This window comes from Crocodylus siamensis, chromosome 3 (genome assembly GCF_052110815.1).
Source record: "Crocodylus siamensis isolate JL-2025a chromosome 3, ASM5211081v1, whole genome shotgun sequence".
In the NCBI taxonomy this organism is placed as follows: domain Eukaryota; kingdom Metazoa; phylum Chordata; order Crocodylia; family Crocodylidae; genus Crocodylus; species Crocodylus siamensis.
The window spans coordinates 184106947-184128533 of NC_143397.1; the positions used below are offsets into that span (position 1 = coordinate 184106947).

Genomic DNA, 21587 nt, shown 5'->3' on the forward strand with positions numbered 1-21587 from the left:
TTTTCATTACTAGTTTCTTAACAATGAAGGTAATAATTAGTGATCTTAATTCCTTAGTTACCTTCAGAAAATATATTTAGTCTAATTCTCTGGTTTCAGAAATCAGGCAGCCTTAATATAAGCAATCTGTCTCCTCTTGAAATAAAATTGCTAGGCAGATCCTTTTCTTTTTTTATTTCAGAAAAGAGATTCTCCACCTTTTTATAATAATTCCCCTCACTCCCCTGGAAAAAAACCCAATTCAAAACAATTTTATGCTCTTATGTATCATAAAAGAACAGAAAAGGGCACATTTATCAACTGATATGTAGTAGTCTTTAATAAGAGTCTGTAAGAACATTTATCATAAGAAACAGAAACCATTTAAAACCTGAACTGAGAAATGTTCTGATCTTATAGTTGGAGGTGTGCATTTATATTATCTTGGTATTTCTGTCTGGTTATTGGGGCAAATGGTCATTCTTACAGCATCAGGATAACCATGTATCAAATATTCAAAATGGTTCACTCACAAGATTATTTAGAATAAGGAAAGTTTCTTTTTTTGAGACATAGACCACTATAACATTTGGCAGATTCCTTTATAAAGAAAGCCAACTTTGAGGAAAAATAAGTGTAGCAATCAGTTAATACTTTCAAATGACTTTTTTTTCTATTTAGATTGCATGACTTTTTAAAACAGTGTAAGGAATTTTATTGCTGAGGTGGACAGATACAGTACTCCAAGATACAGCCCCAGTTTGCAGTGTAGGTTGACTTCCCTTCCCCATTCAATGGAAGGAATGTAGGGAACCACCTGTTGATTTCATTGCAGGATCTGCAACACACCTAACTGTGTGTAAGTATATAACACTCACTTTGTTAATAAATATTGTATGAATTTGTAACCTTGTTGAGAAGTAGCAAAGAAAGGTAAACATATCTTAGCATTTCTGACTGCAGTATTTAAGTAAACTGAAGTTAACTATATGGGGGGTTGTATTTCATGGTCTAAACAGCTATTGTCCCTTTATAACTTGTGCTCTTTTTTTTTCTTTAGGTGGATGCACGGAGCATACCAGTGTTAGCAAAATGGCAAAATTCTTATAGCATTAAAGTTGTACTTCAAGAGCTAAGACGTCTAATGATGTCCAAAGAAAATATGAAGCTTCCACAACCTCCAGAAGGACAAACTTACAGCAATTAATTTTAGCTGATTCTCAAACTTCTGTCTTAAAACAACAACCTTCTACTCATGTTAATGTCTTGATTAAATCTCACAATGCAAACCACCCACACATTAAAAGAATTTCAGCTGGTATACATGACCTGGACATTTGTAAGAATATATATATAATATATGTATGCCCAATATGTTTTCAGGCACTATGGGAGAAAAAGAAGGCAGCACAATTTATTTTTTCTCTTATCAAGGCACTGTCATTTAAGCATAAGCCTGAAATAGCCTAAAATTGGAATTCAAGTTTTACAAGATGAAAGCATGACAGGAAGTGTCAGGTTGCTGTGGCATAATGTATGTTACTGAAAATTAATTTCTCAAGAAAGAACAATATAAATGGCATGCTTTATCCATCTTGCTTAGTAAAAGAGCTGCAGTTAAAATTGTTTTGAAGTAGCAGGTACAGTGAATACCATTGCTCATCTTGTTTAATTTTTGCAAAGGTGTGGGTGCCGACTACTAGTAATGTCACGAAGTATGTTCAGGATTGTTTTGATACCTGTATTTATAAAAGGGGGGATGTATTTCTGTTAAGCAGCTCCTGTGTGTTACATGTAACGGACATGGCAAATATTTGTTTACAGTCTTTGTTCTAATAAACCATGCATTTAAGTTTTAGTGAAACAAAGGAAATGTATGGATATGTGATTGAGATTAAAGTTAGTCTTAAAATGTAAATAAAATGTGGAAAGTGTCCTCTGAGACTGTGCCATTTCTATAATAGTGATGTAATATGTGCACAATAAATTATACAGGTAGCAGAAAGTTAAATCCTATGTAGTTGCTGGTCTACAGGCATCTTTTATTCTTACTAGTGTTTTTGTATGCTTATTTAGCTTGATAAATGGAAGTAGTAAGCTTTTACAGAAGAGCAGATTCTATGATCTGCAGTATTAGTTGTTTGGATAAATTTCACGGTTTGAAAAACTTTTTTTCTCCTGGAAGTCATTCTAGAAATGACATTAAGTAGACCACTTAGTTTATATGACATTTAGGCACTGTCTAAACTGGGTTGCTTAATTTTGTCCTGTTTCTGAGCCTTTCTTCTACCTTCTCTCCTTGTAACTACTAGTGTATTCTGTTGTTACCTTAGCTCGTCCCTGACCTGTTGTTTTCCTTGCAATTTCTTTATGCCTTTTCTTTAGACACATTTTCTTTTTTCTTCTGCCTCATTCTCTTTCTTCCTCACATAAATGAGACTCAGGCCTCATGGGCTTTTTGAAAGGAACTTATACCACTGCTTTGAGCTGTGTGAACCTGCTATACTCATCTGTCTGCATTTCATGCCTCAAGTGCTGGTGCACAGTCTCACTGACTAGAATGAATTTGGCCACCCCAGGGACTGTCATTCTGATTTTTCTTCTTCCTTTCCTGCTGTGTTGAGTAGTGACAGCCATAGTTTTAACTCTGTTAACTGATTTCTCAGAAAAGAGCTGCTCTTGCCATCCAACTGGCAATAAGATACTTTAATGACTTGTGTAGCAAATGTTGTCCATTTCAGTGGAAAAATTGTAATCTTGAGAATGGGTCAGTGGTTTGTCATTCAAAACTTCATCAGTAGTCCCCTTGGAACAATGAATATAGGGAAAAAAGAAGCCTAGCAGAGGCCAGAAAACTTGGATATCTTCTGTATTTGTAATGTAAAGTAAGAATCTTGAGCAATAAATGAGGTTTTATTTTTAATAGAAAGCTTTAGGTAATATTTTATACTTCATGAAGGCTGTATTTGGTCTTGAAACAAATCTGATACACTTTCATAATCTACTTCCTGAAATTATAGCTGCCCAGCTACCTCTTATCCACATTATATAACATCATAGGCTGTGACAGACTATTTGACTGACATGCTTTACCACAACATATCCCTATTCTCTTCATTTTAAGTTAATATGGATAGTTTTGATGCCACCAAACACTTGCACTACACTGGCACTACTACGTATATGCAGTTGTTAAAATAGGAATATACCTGTTTGGTTTTGAATCATGTTAACTTTAGGGGATCTCTCTTAGCTTAAACAACAAAAAGAGTTTCAGCTATATTTCCAAAATGTTACATGCTTGGTAACACGATTGACAGACCAGACTAATGAGACTTAAGAAACTGAAACACACTTCACAGAGCACAGAAATGTGTATTTCCACTGATCCTGTGATGCATGGTCCTTCTGGTCTGTTCTTTGATTATGGATGTCAGTAGAAATGTCTTTTAATTCGTTTTTTGAACCTGTATTCTTTTTGTGTATTGCAAACATGCTTTATTGTGACTTCAAATAGACATTACTGCTAGGTATGAAATTGAAGCAGGCCAGGTATGCAGTGACTTTTCTCTTTGTCCATATTGAATGTATGTTGGAACATGCAATCTATAATGATCTGTTAAAATGGCCTTGGATTATTGGTCAAAGATCATTAGGCAAGAACCTTAAAAGATGATCCCATACTAATAAAGGATTCCAAAAAAAAATTGCTGCTTCTCCTCCAGTGAGGTTATATTATGCTTATCCTTTTTTTTTTAGTATTTGCCTACTAGCCTGTTTTTCTAACCTTTTTTGTGCTTTGTCTTGGGTAAGTCTTTAAAGCAAGCTTTTTTAGCAAAACCTATTGTTCTATTTGTTTTCTGGCATAAAGGAATTTATAGGCATGAGTTTCATGTTGTTAGTAACTTCTTGTATTTTTTTAAATGTTCTTTGCACTTAACTGTGTCTGTTTTTTGTAAGTACAGTACATGGAGAGGATCATTTTAAACCAAATTATGTAGGGAAGAATTCAAAAGCTCTACATGCAGCCTACTTTTAAACTGCATTTGAGAACTCGTATCATTGCCATGGTCTTTGCCTGGAATTTAAACTAATGTGTTCTGATGCATACTAAGTGTATCTTGCTGGGTAAATCTTAAATGGGGAAAAATACTCCTATTTGGTTTGAATTTCACACTTTTATAGGCTTAATACTAATGAGTTATTCTGCAGCAATTGCATGGGTATTAAAAGTGTTGTGCTCTGTTCATTTAGACCTTACAGAAATGAGTAGCATACACAGTCAAATCCTGAAAAGTGTCTTGTATGCTCAAATCCATTTGTAGTCTGAAAGCTGAGCAAGCATAGCGCTTTTAGCTCTGATTCAGAAATTCGGTCCTGAATACAGGGCTCCCATGTGTCTTGTTCTGCCCTGGCAGCTCTGGCTCCGGCACAGGGAAAATGGTGGCGACAACTCCCACAAGGGCATGGCGGGGGGAAAATGGGTGTGCATCGGTGGTCAAAGAGCTAGAGCCACTGTAGTGGTGTCAGTGAAGCAGCCAGAGGATGACCAGGTCTGTATCAGCTTTTGCTTGCCCCCGGACTTCTGATTGCCATGTCCACCTGGGCCTAAGGGCCCCAGGTTGTGTGGCAGGTCAAAACCCCGGCAACCTTTGGTTGCCTACTTGTCCTGGTGAGCTGGATACAGCAGCTCCACAGGTCGGATCTGGTTTGCGGGCTGTATGTTTGATGCTCCTGTTATGGTGAATATAGCATCTATTCTATAATTGTTTTAATAGCAACTTTAACTTAGTGATACCATTATTAATAATATGTTGGATACAGTATTGCTTATGCATCTCTTTAAATATTAGGTATTTGTAATGGAATCTAGAGTTCATTTCAGTCTGTAGATTAATAGTTATACCTACTGTTCAAGGCTAACCTCATTTAAGCCATTTCATGGAAAATTTTCTAATCTTCAGCATTTTGAGAAATGGTAATATATAAGCAAGACCTTTTTATTGTTTATACGGTTTGACAACATCATAAATAGATAATCTAATGGATGATGGTGAGATAATGCACAGCTAACCAGAGACTGGGATTTCTTGACTTTATGTGCTAATGCTCATTTTCTATACTAATTGATGACTTGCCACCATTTCTTGTGGAAACAACCCAACCTCCTGCCTTTTAATGTACACAGTATCGAAAAAATATAAACATCACTTACATATACGGTACATCAGAGATAAAAATGCATATTGTAGATCATTTACACCAAAATACCATAAGGAGGGCTTATGCAGACATAACCAAAGATGTTTTCATTAGCTGCATTCTCTGCTTTTTCTCTTCCAGAGTGATCTTTAAGTTATGGATTCATAAGTAGATTGGGTTAGCAATGTTGGCTGCTTTCATTTTGCGCTAGGGTCATTTAGAGTGCTGTATACTGTATTCTTCTCTTTTTAAACAGTGCAGCAATGGGGAAGAGAAAAGGTAGATTGGTTCCCTCTGTAGTTTCAAGTGAATAAAGATCCGGTAGGAAGTGAGCCTCTGGGATGTAAAGGTAGCTGTTGCTTCCCGGATACACTTTTGTTAGGTAGACATAGTGTTGAAACTTATGCAATATACCTGGGAAACTCAGTCTGGGACTGAAGATAATGGCATAAGAACTAAATGTTTGGCAACTAGGAGAAAAAACTGCTGAAAAAGTAGAGCTTCAGGGTCCTTGTCCTAGAGAGAATACCATTATGTGAAATGGCATCTTTTTGGTTTGTAAGTGTACACAGGCCTTAGGCCTTGTATTCCTTGTGGAAGACAAAGTTGATTACAAAGCAGTGCTCCAATAGACGGTTTCCAAAAGTGGGTCTAACAAGCAGTGTCTGTCTTACAGTAAGGAATCCATATCTTGAAAACAAGCACTTTAGACCAAGTTATCCTCGTTTTTAACCAGATATTTATTCCAACTAAATCATTACCTTCGCAAAAATGAAGTAGACTTTTGCTGAAATTGAGACAACTGTCAGGTGGATTTTTGGGTATTGTTAGGATACTGCCATGGTTTTGAATTGTGTTCTCAGATACTCTAACCTTGGAATCTGTTGTTGGATTAAAAATACCTTTAAAATAGATATGTTTATACACATTTTATTTTAAATGGATGGAGCTATAAATAGCAATATTGTTAGCACATGAAAATCAGAATATGGAACAACTTCATTGTTGAAATGGAGTGACAGAGTATAACAGAGAAGGCAAATTTTGAAGTACAGTTCATTTTTAATAAACTTGATGGTGGTTATTAACAAAAGTAAGGAAACAAAACTTTTAAAAACATGATTTTGAAACTGGTCATGATCCCTTTTGAGAATGGGTTTTTGAAAACTAAACATGTTGCTAAGGACAATTCACTAATGCTTAGACCAATTGAAATTATAGAGCAATTTTTAAAATTTTCCCTGGTCAGACATAGCCAGCATATTGACAGATGTTACTATTAATTGAACACTCAGCCTTTCTTTGACACTGTCCATTTTTATAGAACAAAATCTATCTAAACTTCGACATTGCAAATAATTAAAATCCAAGTTCACCTTTCTGTTTTGCTTTGTCATCTACCTCAGGTTGAACAATTAACAAAAGCCATTTACTTCTTAATTTTTGTGCCATCAGCGCAATGTTGATGACTAATAGTACAGGATTTGGAGAGGAAAAATGATAGAAGTGCTGAATACTGCGAGGGTTTAAATTGGTGGAGTATTTATGTCTTGGTTGAAATAAAATTTATTTCAGTTAAAAATATGGCATTTTCTTGCTAGGCCTTAAACAATTTTTTGCCCCTTTTTAAAATTTGTTTCACCCTTTTTTAGTTGCTTGGTTTTGTTTCTTTTAAAGCAGTGGTGAGGTACATATTTCTCAAATGCTAATGATTACTTTTTGTAGGATTCCTTCTTTGGAGGTAGGAAAGCAGGATACAGATGGTTTTGTCTTGTGTCCAGATATATTGATCTATGTGTTTCAAGAACAGCCTGACATTGGGCTGCTAAGTATTTGGAGTGGGAGAACATGGTGGTGGAATATCTTGAAGAGGAATCCTCATGTCTGTGCTATAGCCAACTGAGGTGTGTTCCAAGGGAAAAAGTGAATCAGTGTTTAATATTTGGATTAAATCTCTGTTAAATAGGTTGTTTTATGTCATAGACTATGATGGAATTGAAATACCCATTTTTTTATCTTGATGCATCTGAAAAAGTAGTGCATTGTACTTGTGGTTCCTGACTTAAAATATAACTCTAGTAAAGGTGTCCCCCAGGCACTAGGAAGTTAAATTCTTAAGGGACTATCCAGGCATTGTCTTTGCTGAGGATGGGCAAACATGCATGCATGAAATGAGGGGGGGAATTGTTTCCATGCTTGCTGTCTGATTTTTGTTTTCAGCAGACATCAGTAAATTACAGCATCAGGAGATGTGAAACAATACACACTAACAGTAACATGTAGCTGAGTTCTTTAGAGCCTTTGGAAGTGAGCCAGTGCTTTATGATGAGCTGGGAAGAATCTTATTGTTTGAGGCTGCAAGGCTCAACATTTAGAGTTAAAACTGAACAAAATGGGTTGCTATGCACCAGACCAATACAAAGATTTTCCTCTGTATACTTTACGTAGTATAATTATTCAGATAAAAGATTGCAGGCATATAGTCTAAATCAGATTATAATATCAAAGGCACTTTCAGTACTTATCTATACAGAGCAGAGTTTAAATTTAGCTATGTCATGTTCCTCTGATGTGACTTGTAATGGTTTATTTAGTAATACTGGAGTTAGTGGGCAAGCTTTTCAGATGTAAATGTCTGAAGTGATCCGATATGCAGAAGCACAGCTCCTGTTGACTTCTATTAACTGAATTCAGCTCTGAATTAAATACAGAGCCAGTATATAGCAGAGCACCAGATAATGTATGAGTAACTTTTGTCATTAAGCACATGGGTTGCTGTATTTTGGATAGGCTGGAGCTTTATTGCAGCATGCATCCTAGATTTACACTAATCCATGCTGAAGGTCAGGAACACCTGGTTCATTGTGTCTAGATCTGTGTCTAATAGAATAGAGTGTATTGTTATGGCCAATAAATAGAATGGGTGGTTGGGTATCCAAAAGAACCCTGAGACAGCAGGTCTTTTCAGCAGGCTGAAAAGAGGTACCCCTAATTATGAGGAATTGTAAGGAGTGAGAGAGAAACTGGTGTCTGTCAAGCTAGATTATCAACTAAATCAGTTTAAAAAGAGGGTGGACTCAAGGTGACATATCTATCACTTGAGAAACCATCACTCTGTTGTATGCTTTGAGAACCTTGTCCCTCATCAAAAGTATTAATTGCCTTTTATTAAGACTTGAGGAGTTCCCTGCTGTTTTTAACCAGACAGGCCATGGTTGAAATCAAGGGTCACAGTATTGATTCTCAAGGACCTCCATTGCTGCTTTTTGCATAAGATCTAAGGAGGAGAGGTGTTTTCTGATTTTTTGCCAGACTAGGGCCTTCCAAGATGTGACAAGTCTTTAACAAGCTGTTGTAAGTTAGAGATTCTCTAACTTGAATAGAGCCACTTTGGGCTTGCACGTAACTTATGGTTATTTAGATTTAGATAAACATTGTTCCCTTCTCTTGATTTAGGATTATCTTTCAGCATGAATGCCAAAACCAAAGTATTGTCTTCTAAACCAAAAATATCTCTTGATCTTATTGCCCTGTAGAAATTCATCGTGTTTGCAATAGTTGATCATTACACTTAAAACAAAAGTGCTCTCTGTGTGTGTCTATATAAAATACAGAATCAAATATGACTTTATAGGGTGAAAATTTACTACAAATACCAAGTTTCTTTCATTTTTTCTGCCCACAAAAATATATTTTACCATTTTAAATCCAGAAAATACTCAGTTGCCCTTGGTAATGCTTTAAATTCTTTATATTCATATTATCTATAATATTTACAATTTTAAGCCATCATTCAAGTTGTGCATTTAACATTTTATTTATTATTTTAAAACCCACATCAGCCTGATAGTAGTAGTATAATTTGAATTTTTAGTAACAACTTAAATAGCTAAAGTATTAAATTCAGAGCTGTGCATTACACTGTTTTGCTTTCAGTCTGTCAATATACTATAAGATGCTAGTGCTGCTAACTGACAATCGCTAACATAGTCTGCTTATACACATTAAAAAATCTGGGAGAATTCTCCCAGGTTTCTTTTCCTGGTAGAGAAACTTATCAAAGCTGTGTGTGCAGATATTTGAATGCTGAGACCCTGAAGAGTGAAGAGCTTTCTGCACTGACACTTTTCCTGCATAACAATTCGCGGGGTGTGTGTGTGTGTGTGTGTGTGTGTGTGTGTGTGTGTGTGTGTGTGTGTACATATATTTCTCTGTGTGTGTGTGTGTACATATATTTCTCTGCATAAGTTTATATATTTTAAAACAGTTTGGGTTTTTTTCCCTTGGAGTTAATTTGTGAATTGTAGAGCTAATGTAACAAAGCGAATGTCAGTTTCCAGTGTGCAGCATAATTGTGTTTTAAGATTTTAGAATACTATATTGTTGTCTTAATGCAGAATTATTTTAATTTGTAATATCCTGCTGACGAACAAAAGCTCTGAACTGTTCTGCCAGATGCACTAAATATGGTCTTCTTCCAAAAGGTTTACAGTCCAAGTGAGAAAAATGCATACACCCCCCTTTTTTTTCTTTATACTTCTTAGACAATACAAAATGTATGTAAGACTAGAACTGGGATTTTGACGAAATGAGCTTTTGACTGGTTTCTCCATGTCTGCCTATACAGACAGCTGAAATTCCACCATATAGTCACTGAAGTATAATGCCAATTGGGTGCTTTTATTTATTTATTTATACATGCAATTTATATGCTGCTTTTCCCAACAAAGGTTCAGGCAATTTATAGAGAATAGAACAACTTAAAATGGCAACTAGAATGTCAAAATGAGAGGTTCATGAAACGTCCTAGCCTAATATGTATGTAGACAGTTGGTGTCCCATCTGAACTATGGGATTTAAGCTTGGTTAGTTTAATGAAGCTGGAATCAAGTGTTATAATTTATATTCTAACAATTCAGAGCTGAAATAAGTAACAGTTTTTATTTATTATCTGCATCCTCTTTTATTCCTCCATTTTTAAAATAAGATGCCGGCATTAAGCTTCTGATACACTGTTGATGTTGTTTGGAGGGTAGTTCTTAATTTGCCGTGGTTTGTTTAAAAAATAATTCACAGTGCCTTTTATTGACGAGGGTTGCTTCACCTCTTGTTGCTGTGCAGCTACCTTAGATTTAAAACAAAAGAACTATTATGGAGTAGTGCTTCACCCAGCTGAAACCAGTTTATCTCTAATAATCTGGATTTGAGTGTTCCTTTCTGTGGCAGGAAAGGAGATACACTGATAAGGTACTGGAATTCTTTGTTTCCCCAGCACTTTCCACAGAAATAATGTCATGTATACTTGACAGTCAGGAACTTTTCTACAGCAGTCTACTTAACAGATGGCACCGATTTATACTAGCTTTATGAAAGATGAAGAAAGAGACAGGTGTAAAACTTGCAGATGGTTAAAGGCAGCAAAACAAAACAAAAAAAACATTTAAAAGTTTTTGGGAATCTTCTTGCCAAGTAACTAAACCAGCTTGAGTACCTACCCAGAAACCCTAGATAAGGAAATATACCTTTCAAGGTATCTCATCGAGGCAGAACTTTCCCATTTTCAAGTACTCCAAATTTATATAAAAATAAAGACATTGTTTTGGGGTCAAAGGAACAGAGTAATCAATTTAGGGAAACAGCAACAAAATATGTATGAAAAAAATAAAAAAGTTGCCTCTCTTCCAGTAATTTTGGCACTGATCCACGTAACTCCCTTGCTACCTACGAGTGGGAATAAGTATTTCACATGTGGAATTTTGTCCCTTGACTGTATTTGCATAACCCAACCCCTTACTCAACTTGTGATTTGGATCAGAAATAGCAGTTGTCGAGGTGTGCCTCTGGAGGTATATCCGTAGTCCCAAGAGAGCAGAGTGCATGATTCTGATTGGAAGTATCACTGACTCATTCAGCTTCATTAAAGTGTTAGTTAGGCAGGGGGTTCTTCACTGTTGAGTTTGTATGAGAGGGGAGTGAAGAACACAAAGCATTTTAGCTCATCCCAGTAGCTCGAAAGTAACTCATTTTCTGTCTGAAAGCAACAGTAACCTTCCAAATAAAATTTGTTTAGTTTAGATGATTCCACAATAGTCACTAAGCAAATTCAGGTATGCCGTTTTCTATGTTAGTATTTTTTTTCTTTTCATCAGTAGATGGAGTAGATTTTTCTCTCTCCCTAGCTTCTAGAGTTTTAGAGGAAAGGCTTCATTCTCTTGCCAGAAGTTTCTTCCATGCTCCATGCTAAGGGATTTAATTCTTTAGTGTTGTAGAGGTATTGAGGGCAGAAGACACCCTTGTGAACAGCTTCAGATATTCAGTGGGAGTTTCTGCTGATGATGATATGTAAGAACAAGAAGAGTGCATTTTGAAGAAGTAAGAATCTTTTTGTTGATACTTATCATCATACATACTGCGCAAGATAGAGATTCCTACCCAGGAAAAGGAACTTTTGGCTTCCATCAACAGGAGTGAGCATAAGAATAGATGACTTAATTCTAATCATGAGGCCTGAAACAACTAGACGCCATCTTTCTAACAATGATTCCAGTGCAGAAGGGTTTTTGATAGCTGTGGGGGTAACACCTAGGGCAACAGTTCTAAAAAGTGGTCTCAACTGATTACTTATCAGTAGGGCTCTACCTACTACTTCAATTCAAAGAGGTGGCTGGTCAGTTTTTGCAGGGGGATTGCAGGGCTGGCTGCCATTTGTGTGGCCTGATCACGGTGGGGCCCTCCAATGCCTATGGCCAATGGGCTCCAGTGGCTCCCACCCTTTGCCACTGAATGTTTGTAATGGTTTTTTCATGTGCCCCTGCCCCTCTCTGCCGATTTGGTGGAGATGGGTGTGGCTGAATGGCAGGCAGCCCTTAGCCAATAAGCAGCGAGTGGCAGTGGCAGCAGCCACCTTGGGTTACCCTTCATACCAGCAGCCCCCTTCTCCCCTGGGGGTTGCGTGGCTGGGCTGTAATGCCAGGAGGACTGTTGGCTCCCTCTGGGGAGCCAGCATTTTATTGACAGGAAGTTTTTTGGTTTTTGGTTGTTTTTTGGGTCCCTTCCTCCCCACCCCCGCACATTTCACAGGCAATGCCAGCTTTTGTAGTTTCTGCAAAATCATGATTTCAGTAGATCCCTACTTACCAGAGCGAGAATTTAACTGTCTTGATAACCTTACTCTAGGACAAGGGTATCAAACTTATCTGGCCCCATGGGCCGGATTAGGGTCACTGCGTTGATCTGTGGGCCAAAATTGGGACCCAAACCCCTGTGCATGGCCACTGGTGCCAGATCCAGCCTGTGCACTGCCTGCAGCACCACAGCACACAGGGCTAGACTGTCTACACATCCTGTATGCAGCACAGGGAGCCAACATAGGAGGTGCTCTGTGTGCAGCGCCCTGCTGGACTGGCCCTCTATGCTGGTTCCAGCACAGCCTGATTCAGAGAGGCCCTGGAGCTAATGTGTAGGGCTGGTTCAGTGGGGGACTGCATGCAGTGTGCACCCTGAACCAACCCCAAGATGCGCGGCTCCAGGACCAGCCCACGCTTTGCATGTGGCATGCAGGGCAGGGCTTGGTGCATGGGATTAGTTCAGCGACCCATGGGCTGAATCATGGCTCCATGGACTGGATCTGGTCTGTAGCCCATATGGCTGATACCTCCGCTCTAGGAGAAACTTAATTTCTTGACTTTTGTAGGCTCATGACTTTCAAAACAATGCCTTGTTTCTCTTACATGAGTGTAAGCATCAGCTACATGAGAAACCATGGGATGCACATAGGCCTTCTGTGGTAGATGCATACTCTATACTGTATTGTAATTTTACATCTTGGCTGCAGTATTAGGTGCCTTTAATAATCGACCGGATGCTCTTAGATGGGTCAGGCCATGTACCAGGTCTGAGTTTGATTGGAAAAGAGGTAGTTGTCAGATAACATACCCCTCGGACTGTTGAGAAGGAAAAAAAACACCCCAGAAGCTCAACTACAGAAGTATAGGAGTTTGACTGCGTTTCTGAGAAAATGTTGCTATTAACTGCTGTGTAAATAGAAAGGTAATGATATGGAGTCGGGCATAATTATACTATCCCTCAGAAATAGCTTAATTTCAATATAATCCCTCTCACCTAGGATGTAGGGTGGTACTTCTTATTCTTTCTGAACTTGTTCAATTGATGCATAATTTGAACATTATATCTGTATGCATGCATGCATGCACATATGCATGCATAAATATATATTGGATTACATACACGTGCATGCACATATGCATGCATGCATGTGTATGTAATCCAATATATTTATATACAGTCTGAAATGATATAATACATACAAGTTCCTGGATGCAAGATATTCAAAATGAAATCCTCATCCCATTCAAAGCAAGGAGAATCTTCTTATTCGGTTAAATGGTGCCAAGATTCCATCCATTGTACTAATTTACTAAGAAGCCTCAAAAGCTTCATCCTCTGACTTCTGCTTCTTTTTGTCTAGTCTCCCATTTTAGAGTTAGAGAAGAACAGTAAATCCAAGCAAACCCTGAATACAATTTAGTAATGTAACTTCAAACTACATTTTATTGTTGTTTGTGATTAAAAGCAAAACTGAGGGCTTAACTACTTCTCGTTGAAGATCCCCAAGCTTTTTAGGTAAAAATAGGTCAGATTCAAACTCAGAAAGTTGTTCTTTCTTACATTCTGCAAGTAGTTTCAATTGGAATGAATTTCCTTCACATTTTCTGCGTTAAATTGTTGCATGCTTGTGATTTGCTCTAAAATAACTGCTGTGTTCTCATCAAGATTGTTGTTCTCATTGGGTTTTTTTAATGGTGTGGGATGAATTATTTGCTTGTTATCATGCCTCTTGTCAAAGTAACTCAGGAGTTTCCAATACTTCAATTACTGTATGACTTCTAGCACCAAATGCACAAATAAAGGGTAGCACTAATAATAGTCCTAAAGAGTCCTTGCTTTTTGTCATACTATCTCCTTTCTCTTGCACTCACCTTTGCCCTCAGACTATATGGGAAAATGTAAAATCTTTACTGGAATTTGTAAGGTGGTTTTGAAAACCCTAGAAATATATATAGGGCATGCTCAATTCTATCACAGTGGTCATAGTATCAGGACCTAGTTGTATAGATCACTGTCAAATATAAGATCCTTTTCCTATTGTTTGGTCTCCATGCTGTTCTTCCTGTTAGCTTGCAGTCGTACAATATGGCTACTTTTAGGTCACCCATTTAATATTCATCAGTTGTACTGTGATCAGGATACATTCATGTCAAATGTGAGCTAATGTTGTAACTTTTACTTATTATTTTAAAGCCAACACTATAAGGCAAATGGAATGTAGCAGAAATCTTCTCTATCCTGTTTTGACTTACAGAAACCTTGCCCCATAATAAGCAAATGCACAGTGTGTTACCAATTTTCTGTTTACAGTAAATATTTTCTACCTGCTGCAGTAGATGGTAATAATTCTTCCCTTATCTGACCGCCTACTCACAAATGCATCAGAGTATCAGTGGTGTGTTTTTTGGGGGTTTTTTGGTTGCTTTTGCTAGTCTCAAACTTGCTTGCCATAGTAGAAAATCAATCAAAAAATTTAATGAGTCTCACCTGAGATTTTAAAAGGAAAGGAAGAAAATAGAATGAAATAGACACAGAAACGAATCAAATGATAATGATGGAATACAATCTTATCTCTTTTTCTACCTATTTATAAGAGCAAAGGACTTTAGGAATTTGTATTAGAAGTAGAGTTTGTTCAAGAATCATTCCCCCCTCCACACACACCTAATTTACATGTGACAGTTGAGACCTTTTTAAAGAAATGCTCATTTGATTTGCAAATGTTAAGAGAATTAAAGCATTCAGTTCATTCTAGTTGCCACACATTTCACAGCTCTTGAATATCTGCTGTGTTTAAGACTGTATATGATTTTATGAATAAGTGTAAAAGCAGCTTGTGCTGGTGAATTTGAAGCAGATATGAGCACTAGTTAAGTAATTTGTAATTAAGAGTGTGATCAAACTGAAAATTCCCTAGATTTGAAAATGTTTAGTTCAATTTAGGAAACCCAGAGGTTCCTGGCTAGAGGGTCTTGCTTTTCTGCTCAGGGTCACATTGATGAACGAATTTGGGATCAAGAGAGAATTTTTCCCTCATGTCAGATTGGCACAGACACGGTGAGGTTTTTCCTTCCCTGTATTTTGACTCATGGTCCTTTTTTTCTAGATATCTACCGAGCATATATTAACCAGCAACTTTCCTGTTGTTGCAGTGCCAGGGCACTGGCCTTTATAGGATACTCATGGTGTTTCATGTATTAGGCTCTGTAGTATGTGATGTAAGCAGCAATTCTGGAGATTCCTTGGGTTAACGATTCCCTAAGAATGTAGGAAACATAGTTGCTTGACCCCTTCCTGTCCTATATTTTAAAAAACTCAACTCTGTAACAGAAGCAATTTTGCCGGGGAAAATGCATACACTGGGAGGTAAGTGTAGTGCTTCAAATGCTCTGGCATTCTAGTATTCCTTTATTTTTTTTGTGATCATATGTTGACCAGAACTCTTGTTCTTGTCAACTACATGTTACAACTGACACTTGATTTCCCGCTTCCTTCCTCCCCCACACACATTTTAAGGATTTTTCTTTCATATTACCTGCCCTTTCATTAAGAAAAAGCTACACTCATTGCTGTCGCATACCAACCCACAATTTTAAAGCCCTTTGTACTTTTGGTGACTTCTTCACCAACAGGATCTAGTTCAGACAGGCTCTCGGTGCTACAAACATGCTAGACCTAGGCAGTGCCACAGCTAATCAAACCCACAACACGTTAACCAGTCTCAGCTGCCCAGGGAAAGTACACCATCCTGGTGTATTTTTCCACCTCTAACTTTCAGAGAGAAGCAAGGCAACTGATGTCTTCAGCCTCAGGTAGTTCTTGTCACTATCCCAAAGACTCCTGGAGCTTGGGAGCATGTCATCACTCTTTTTCTGGAAGAGACATTTGGCTAATAGTGAAGAGCAGATGTTCTTGGCAGAAGATGGGCCTGATTTGATTAATTCTCTGGACAGGCGTTGTAACATTAATGTTGGTGGCTCAGCAAACTATAAATGTGGAGAGGAGAAGAGCGAATGTCTAGCAACTTCTTATGAGAGCTTGGATTATTTACCTTCACACAGTGAAGCTTACAAGAAGTGGCTACAGGAGAAAGCATACAGGTAATAATGCCCCATCCCTTGGGCCAAGCAGTCTAGTTTCCTACAGTCTCAGGGTAGTAAAAATATATATCAACCTTATTACCTCTAAACAGTATGGAAGTTGATTGATTGACCTTGATTATCATTGATAAGTATGTGAATTTTGTAGAGCTTCCCAGAATGTAAGGTTTTCAACAGTGCAAAGTAGGGAGAGAAGTCTGTTTTACTCAAAAGCTGTTCTTATCGTAACACTTGGGTGCCTCAGAGAAAATAGATTAATCTCTTGAGAGAAATAAAATCGTATTCCTACATTACATGTGGGGATGAGGGTACAGGGTGGGTGTGCCTAAGGTAGCACATAACATTTGTATCCTAACTCTTGATTGCTACTCAGGTGAGCTGTCTGGCAAGTGGTAGTGAGTTAAATAGATTCGAGGATCATACTATGGAAAAATTTTTCATTTGTTGGTTTGGTGGAAGGAGGTTTTGTGGTGCAAACCCTAGACTGATCATCAGAAAATTAAGCTTCTTTTTTCTAGTTCTGGCTTCTGCCATGTCTGTTGGACTTAGAATACTTTCTCTGTGCCTCTTAGTATTCCACAAGATGAGGATTTATTCCTCTTTTGTCACCGTGGTGCTAAGAGACTGTTCACTAATGTTTGCCAAATGAATTGAGCTTGTTTGAGTGCAGATGATGTAAAATTCTAAAGTATTATTCAAATTAAATGACAATGTTGTGCTTGTGAGGGCTGCCTGCAAAAAGGAGGGGTGAGAGTATAAAATAATCAATACAATACAGCTGAAATTATTGTACAAGACTGATTGCAAAACTGTACACAAAGAGTAGTAATCAATGGTTCACTGTCATACTAGAAGGAATTATCATATGAGGTCCAGGGGTGGTTTCTCATGGGTCAGTGCAATACATTCTTTTCATTAATGACTTGCATCATGGACTGGAATATACTGTTAAATGTTCCAGATGATACTATACTGGGAATGATTGCAAACTCTTTGAAAGATGGGATCAGCAGTTAAAATGATCTTGAAAAATTGGAAAGTACTACATTTAGTAGGAATAATCAAGTGAACAAAAACACCATTGGGAGCAATTGGCTAGATGGCAGTTCTTCAAAAAAGGATGTTAAAGTTGCAATGGATCATGAATTGAAAAAGTCAATAATGTTATACTATTTTGGAAAAAAATGTAAATGTTACACTGGGATATAGGAGAAATGATTTTTGAAAGGGATGTTAAGTAACTCTTCCATTTCACACACCAGAGGAAAGACCTCAATTGTACACTTGCATTTCATGACAGATGTGGACCAATTGAAAGTACAGAGGAGAGCAACAAAATTAAGAAGCCTGGAAAATGTGCTCTGTATGGAAATATTGTGCAAGCAGTAGGTTTGCCTGATCTAGAGAAGAGGAGACTGAGGAAAGTCATGATAATCTTTAAATTTGTAAAAAGTTACTGCAAAGAAGGAAGTAATAAAATATTGGTTGTATCCATTGTGGGGCAGGATAAGGAGTAAATTACAGCAATGGAAATGTAGATTGCACATTAGGAAAAAAAAATCTGGAAGGATAATTAAGCACTAGAATAGATTATCTCAGCAGATTGTGTAGTCTCTGTCACTGGGGCTAGGTATAGACATTCCAAAAAGCCAGTGTAGAATTTATCTAAGTTATGCAATTTTCTGTAAGCAGCGTAGTTTAGATCAGTAGTGAACAGAACATGCATCTACTCTATGGTTTTTTGGGGGGGGGGCAATCTTAGATCAGGTTCTGCCATTTTAAAACCAATTAGTGTGTGCTGAATTTCTGTTCTGTTATGGGTATAAACTGGTTTTATGTGCCAAGCTTCTGTTCTGTTACAGGTATAGACCAGTTTCCAGTCACTTATACCAGTGAAAGTATAATGTCGGTACCTGGCCTGAAGGTTCTTGAGAACAGGTATCAGAAATGGTATAAGTGTAGTCGATCCTACATCAGTGCATGTGGATGGACAATATGACTGCTTGAGGTCCTTTTATTAGGGCTGTGCGAAGCTTCAGTCCCTGATTTGATTCAACAGAGATTTGGCCTGATTTGGTGGCCGAATCTCTGAGTCCAAATTGAATCAGGAGACCTTCTAATCTCTCCAAATTGAATCGGAGCCCTCTGAATTGATTTGGAGAGATTTGGACATATTCAGTGATTTGGACATAGACACAGCTTTAAATGTTTTTTCTACATAACTCAAGGTACCCGGTGGTCATGAATGCTGCAATAGTGGGGTTGATGGAGCGTTCCACCGGAGGGGGGACTCCCAGTGTGCTCGGCAGCAGACCCAGAAGCACTTCCGGTCCCCTGGGGAGCATGCTAGGGTCCCGCCCCCACTCCCCCAGCTCGGTGACTTGTGCTTCCTGGGTCTGGGAGGGCACCCGGGGTCCCCCATGGCTGATTGCTGAGCTGGGGAGGGATGTGGGAGGCTCCCTGCGCGCTTGGTGGCAGACCCAACTTCCAGGCCACTTTCAGGTTTGCCGCCAACCACATGGGGGGGGGGGGCACTCATGCTCTTGTGGGACGCTCCATCCACCCCAGCGTTGCAGCATTCATGAGCCATGCCTGGTACCTTGAGGTATGTAGAAAAAACATTTAAAGCTGTACCTATGGCTGAATTGCTAATTCTCTGAATCAGCATTGAATCTTTAGATTCAGCTTTGGCTGATTCGAATTGGGGAGAGCCAGCCAAATCAATGAATCAAATCACTGTTCCCATTTGGGTTGAATACGAATAGAATATGGCCTATTTCGTACACCATTACTTTCTATCCCTATTTCTATGATTCAATAATCAGAGGGAGGCAACTGAGTAAACAACTTTTTACTAAAATCATTTCCTTAAAGTGTTCATTCTTTTGATTCTGATGCATATAATGAGCAAAGAAATAGTGTAACTCATTGTTCAACTTGTACAGTTTGGAAGGAAAAGTGGTATTAAAGACCTTGTAAGGAATCTTTGGATAGTCTTTTCATGGAAATTGCTTTAAAATACTTGGTGTATTCTAAAAGCAAAAAATGGCCTCTTCTGCAATATTATACAAGCCTGAAAGTCAGTAATATCTGATTGGGGAGGTTTTTAGCAGTAAATGATTCCTTGCATAAACCAGGGATTGTTATTTATACATAATTAAACATGAGCTTTATATTTGAGACTTCTATAAACTGGAGACAAAGACTGTATTCTAGGACACAGGTTGAATCAATGCATTTAGCTAAAACAGAGAAAGAGAGTGACTTATTATAGCAGCCTGTAATGGCCTCATAAGGAGCTACTGTTACTATTCAGGACTAACACTTAAAACAGACACAAAAAATTGCCCATAAGGCTTTGGAATGCAAATGTTAACTCAACAACATGAGACCAATAGCTTAATTTTATCTGCCTTATTACCCCTTATTAAGCTGAACTGGAAGATTCCAACAAACACCCATTCAAGACAGCAACTTAGGCCTATTGGAGCAACTGCCTAGGTCTATTGGAGGGAGGTTTCAGTGCTACCAGTTCCCCATGCCTCCAGGAAAAGGCAAGATCTGAGAATCTTTTCTGTCACTTCTGCCCCGGACAAGGTTTTTTAAAACTGGTTTTACTGAATTTGATTGCTCTGATGTGATCTCAGTTCAATTCTCAGGTGTCTCCACTCCATATCGCTTCATTACATTTGTTGCTTGTCAACAGTCCATGCATCTTACAGCAGCGGCCAAGTGTTAAAATGACCTGAAGATCTGGCCAATGGGTAGAGTTGGGGCACCCTGCAGAAGTGGGAGGAAATACTTGCATTGTCAATGCTCTTGCTAAAATTGTTTTGTGGGACACCAGATTTCATCCTTGATTCATTGTCAGCATTGGACCTTCACTAGAGAGGAAGAATAGCCACCTACTGCATTCCTTTCTTAGTGCTCAGACAAAGAAGTACAAATTTTCAACCCTTAATTTTAATAGCTTTTGAGATCCTTTTGTATGTAGCCTACTCCAGGGATGGGCAAAATATGGTCCATGAGCTAGATCCAGACCACCAAGTGACTGGTCCCGGCCCATAGCTTCCCCCACAGAATGCCACGGCTGCCACGGGGGCATGTGGACCACGTCACCCAACTGAGCTATGCTGCATGTGCCCCTTGCCTCCCCCTCCCTCCCCTCACCCTGGTTGGCTCCCTGGAAATAGCACCCAGGCAGCCCCTCCCCACACCCTACAAATACCTCCCCACCCCCTCACAGTGCAGGGCATGCAGAGAGACACTCCTGAACACTACTCCCACCCATCCAAAGTCCCAAAGAAAGTTTTTATAGAGTCGTTGTGCAGATGGTGGGGGAGGAGGCAGGGGGACCTGTGGTGACCCAGCCCTCAGCAGCTCATCAAAATGCCCTTCGGCCCAAATGCTTGCCCTTTCCTGGTTTACTCCCACATTTATGCATAAATGTCTGTGCAAACACATATTACAAAATATATGGATATGTTACTTTGCATTAACACTAATCAGTTTCATTAGCAAATGGAACCAATTTCCAGTAGAAGTTCTATCTTTGTACTTACTTGTAGTTTCCTACTTGATACAGGCGGAAACGAGAGACATCAGGTTTCTATGTTTTGGCCTCTTGCAATTGTATGATTATAATAAAATTAGACATATAAGAGGTGTACCTACTTGTTAGATGTACCACACTCAGCTCTACAAAAGGCTAATGGTACTCTTCCATTTTTAGAACTGACTGGGATCGATGGCTGTTGATGGGGCTAATTGGAATAGGAGTGGGAATGCTGGGATTTCTGACTCATCAGATAATTGACTGTCTCATCAAATTGAAATGGAAACTGGTAGAAAATTACCTTCAGGTGAGTATAAAAAGAAAATATTGCTCTCTTCTCTTCATTACACTTTTCTGGGAGATAGGATAGTCAAACTCCATGAACATGAAACTTTTACCTGATTGTTGGCACTGTGCTTTCAGCTTAGCTTGAAAGTAAATTTCTACTTAATAGCATTTTTACTCAGTAATTACTTACCTTAAGAACGTGTTCTTAATGGCTTGGATAAAGCATGGGCTGCATCACTGGGAAACATAATATCTGAAGCACAGTACATGATAAGCAGCTGGCTTTGCAAGGCTTCTGAATGTACAGACAAGTCTTTGATGGACAAGATTTTATT

At 38.4% G+C, this 21587-nt stretch overlaps 2 protein-coding genes across 7 annotated transcripts in view; both read left to right on the forward strand.

Moving 5' to 3' along the window:
* The window catches only part of UBE2V2 (ubiquitin conjugating enzyme E2 V2), a 50671-nt gene extending 43310 nt beyond the window's left edge, over positions 1 to 7361 (forward strand). For 3 of the 5 annotated variants that reach the window (XM_090039937.1, XM_090039938.1, XM_090039939.1), the window contains exon 4: positions 1040 to 1915. In XM_090039937.1, the coding sequence (XP_089896063.1) occupies positions 1040 to 1186 (147 nt within the window). In that variant the 3' untranslated portion in view covers positions 1187 to 1915. Of the gene's footprint in view, positions 1 to 1039 lie in introns of all 5 variants that reach the window. The other 2 variants (XM_090039940.1, XM_090039941.1) reach the window with 2 other exon arrangements.
* An 8731-nt stretch (positions 7362 to 16092) lies between these two features.
* Positions 16093 to 21587, forward strand: part of LOC149869216 (chloride channel protein C-like) — a 127461-nt gene continuing 121966 nt past the window's right edge. For both annotated transcript variants that reach the window (XM_090039942.1, XM_090039943.1), the window contains exons 1-2: positions 16093 to 16409; positions 21142 to 21271. In XM_090039942.1, coding sequence (XP_089896068.1) covers positions 16165 to 16409; positions 21142 to 21271 — 375 coding nt within the window. In that variant the 5' untranslated portion in view covers positions 16093 to 16164. The remainder of the gene's footprint in view (positions 16410 to 21141; positions 21272 to 21587) is intronic.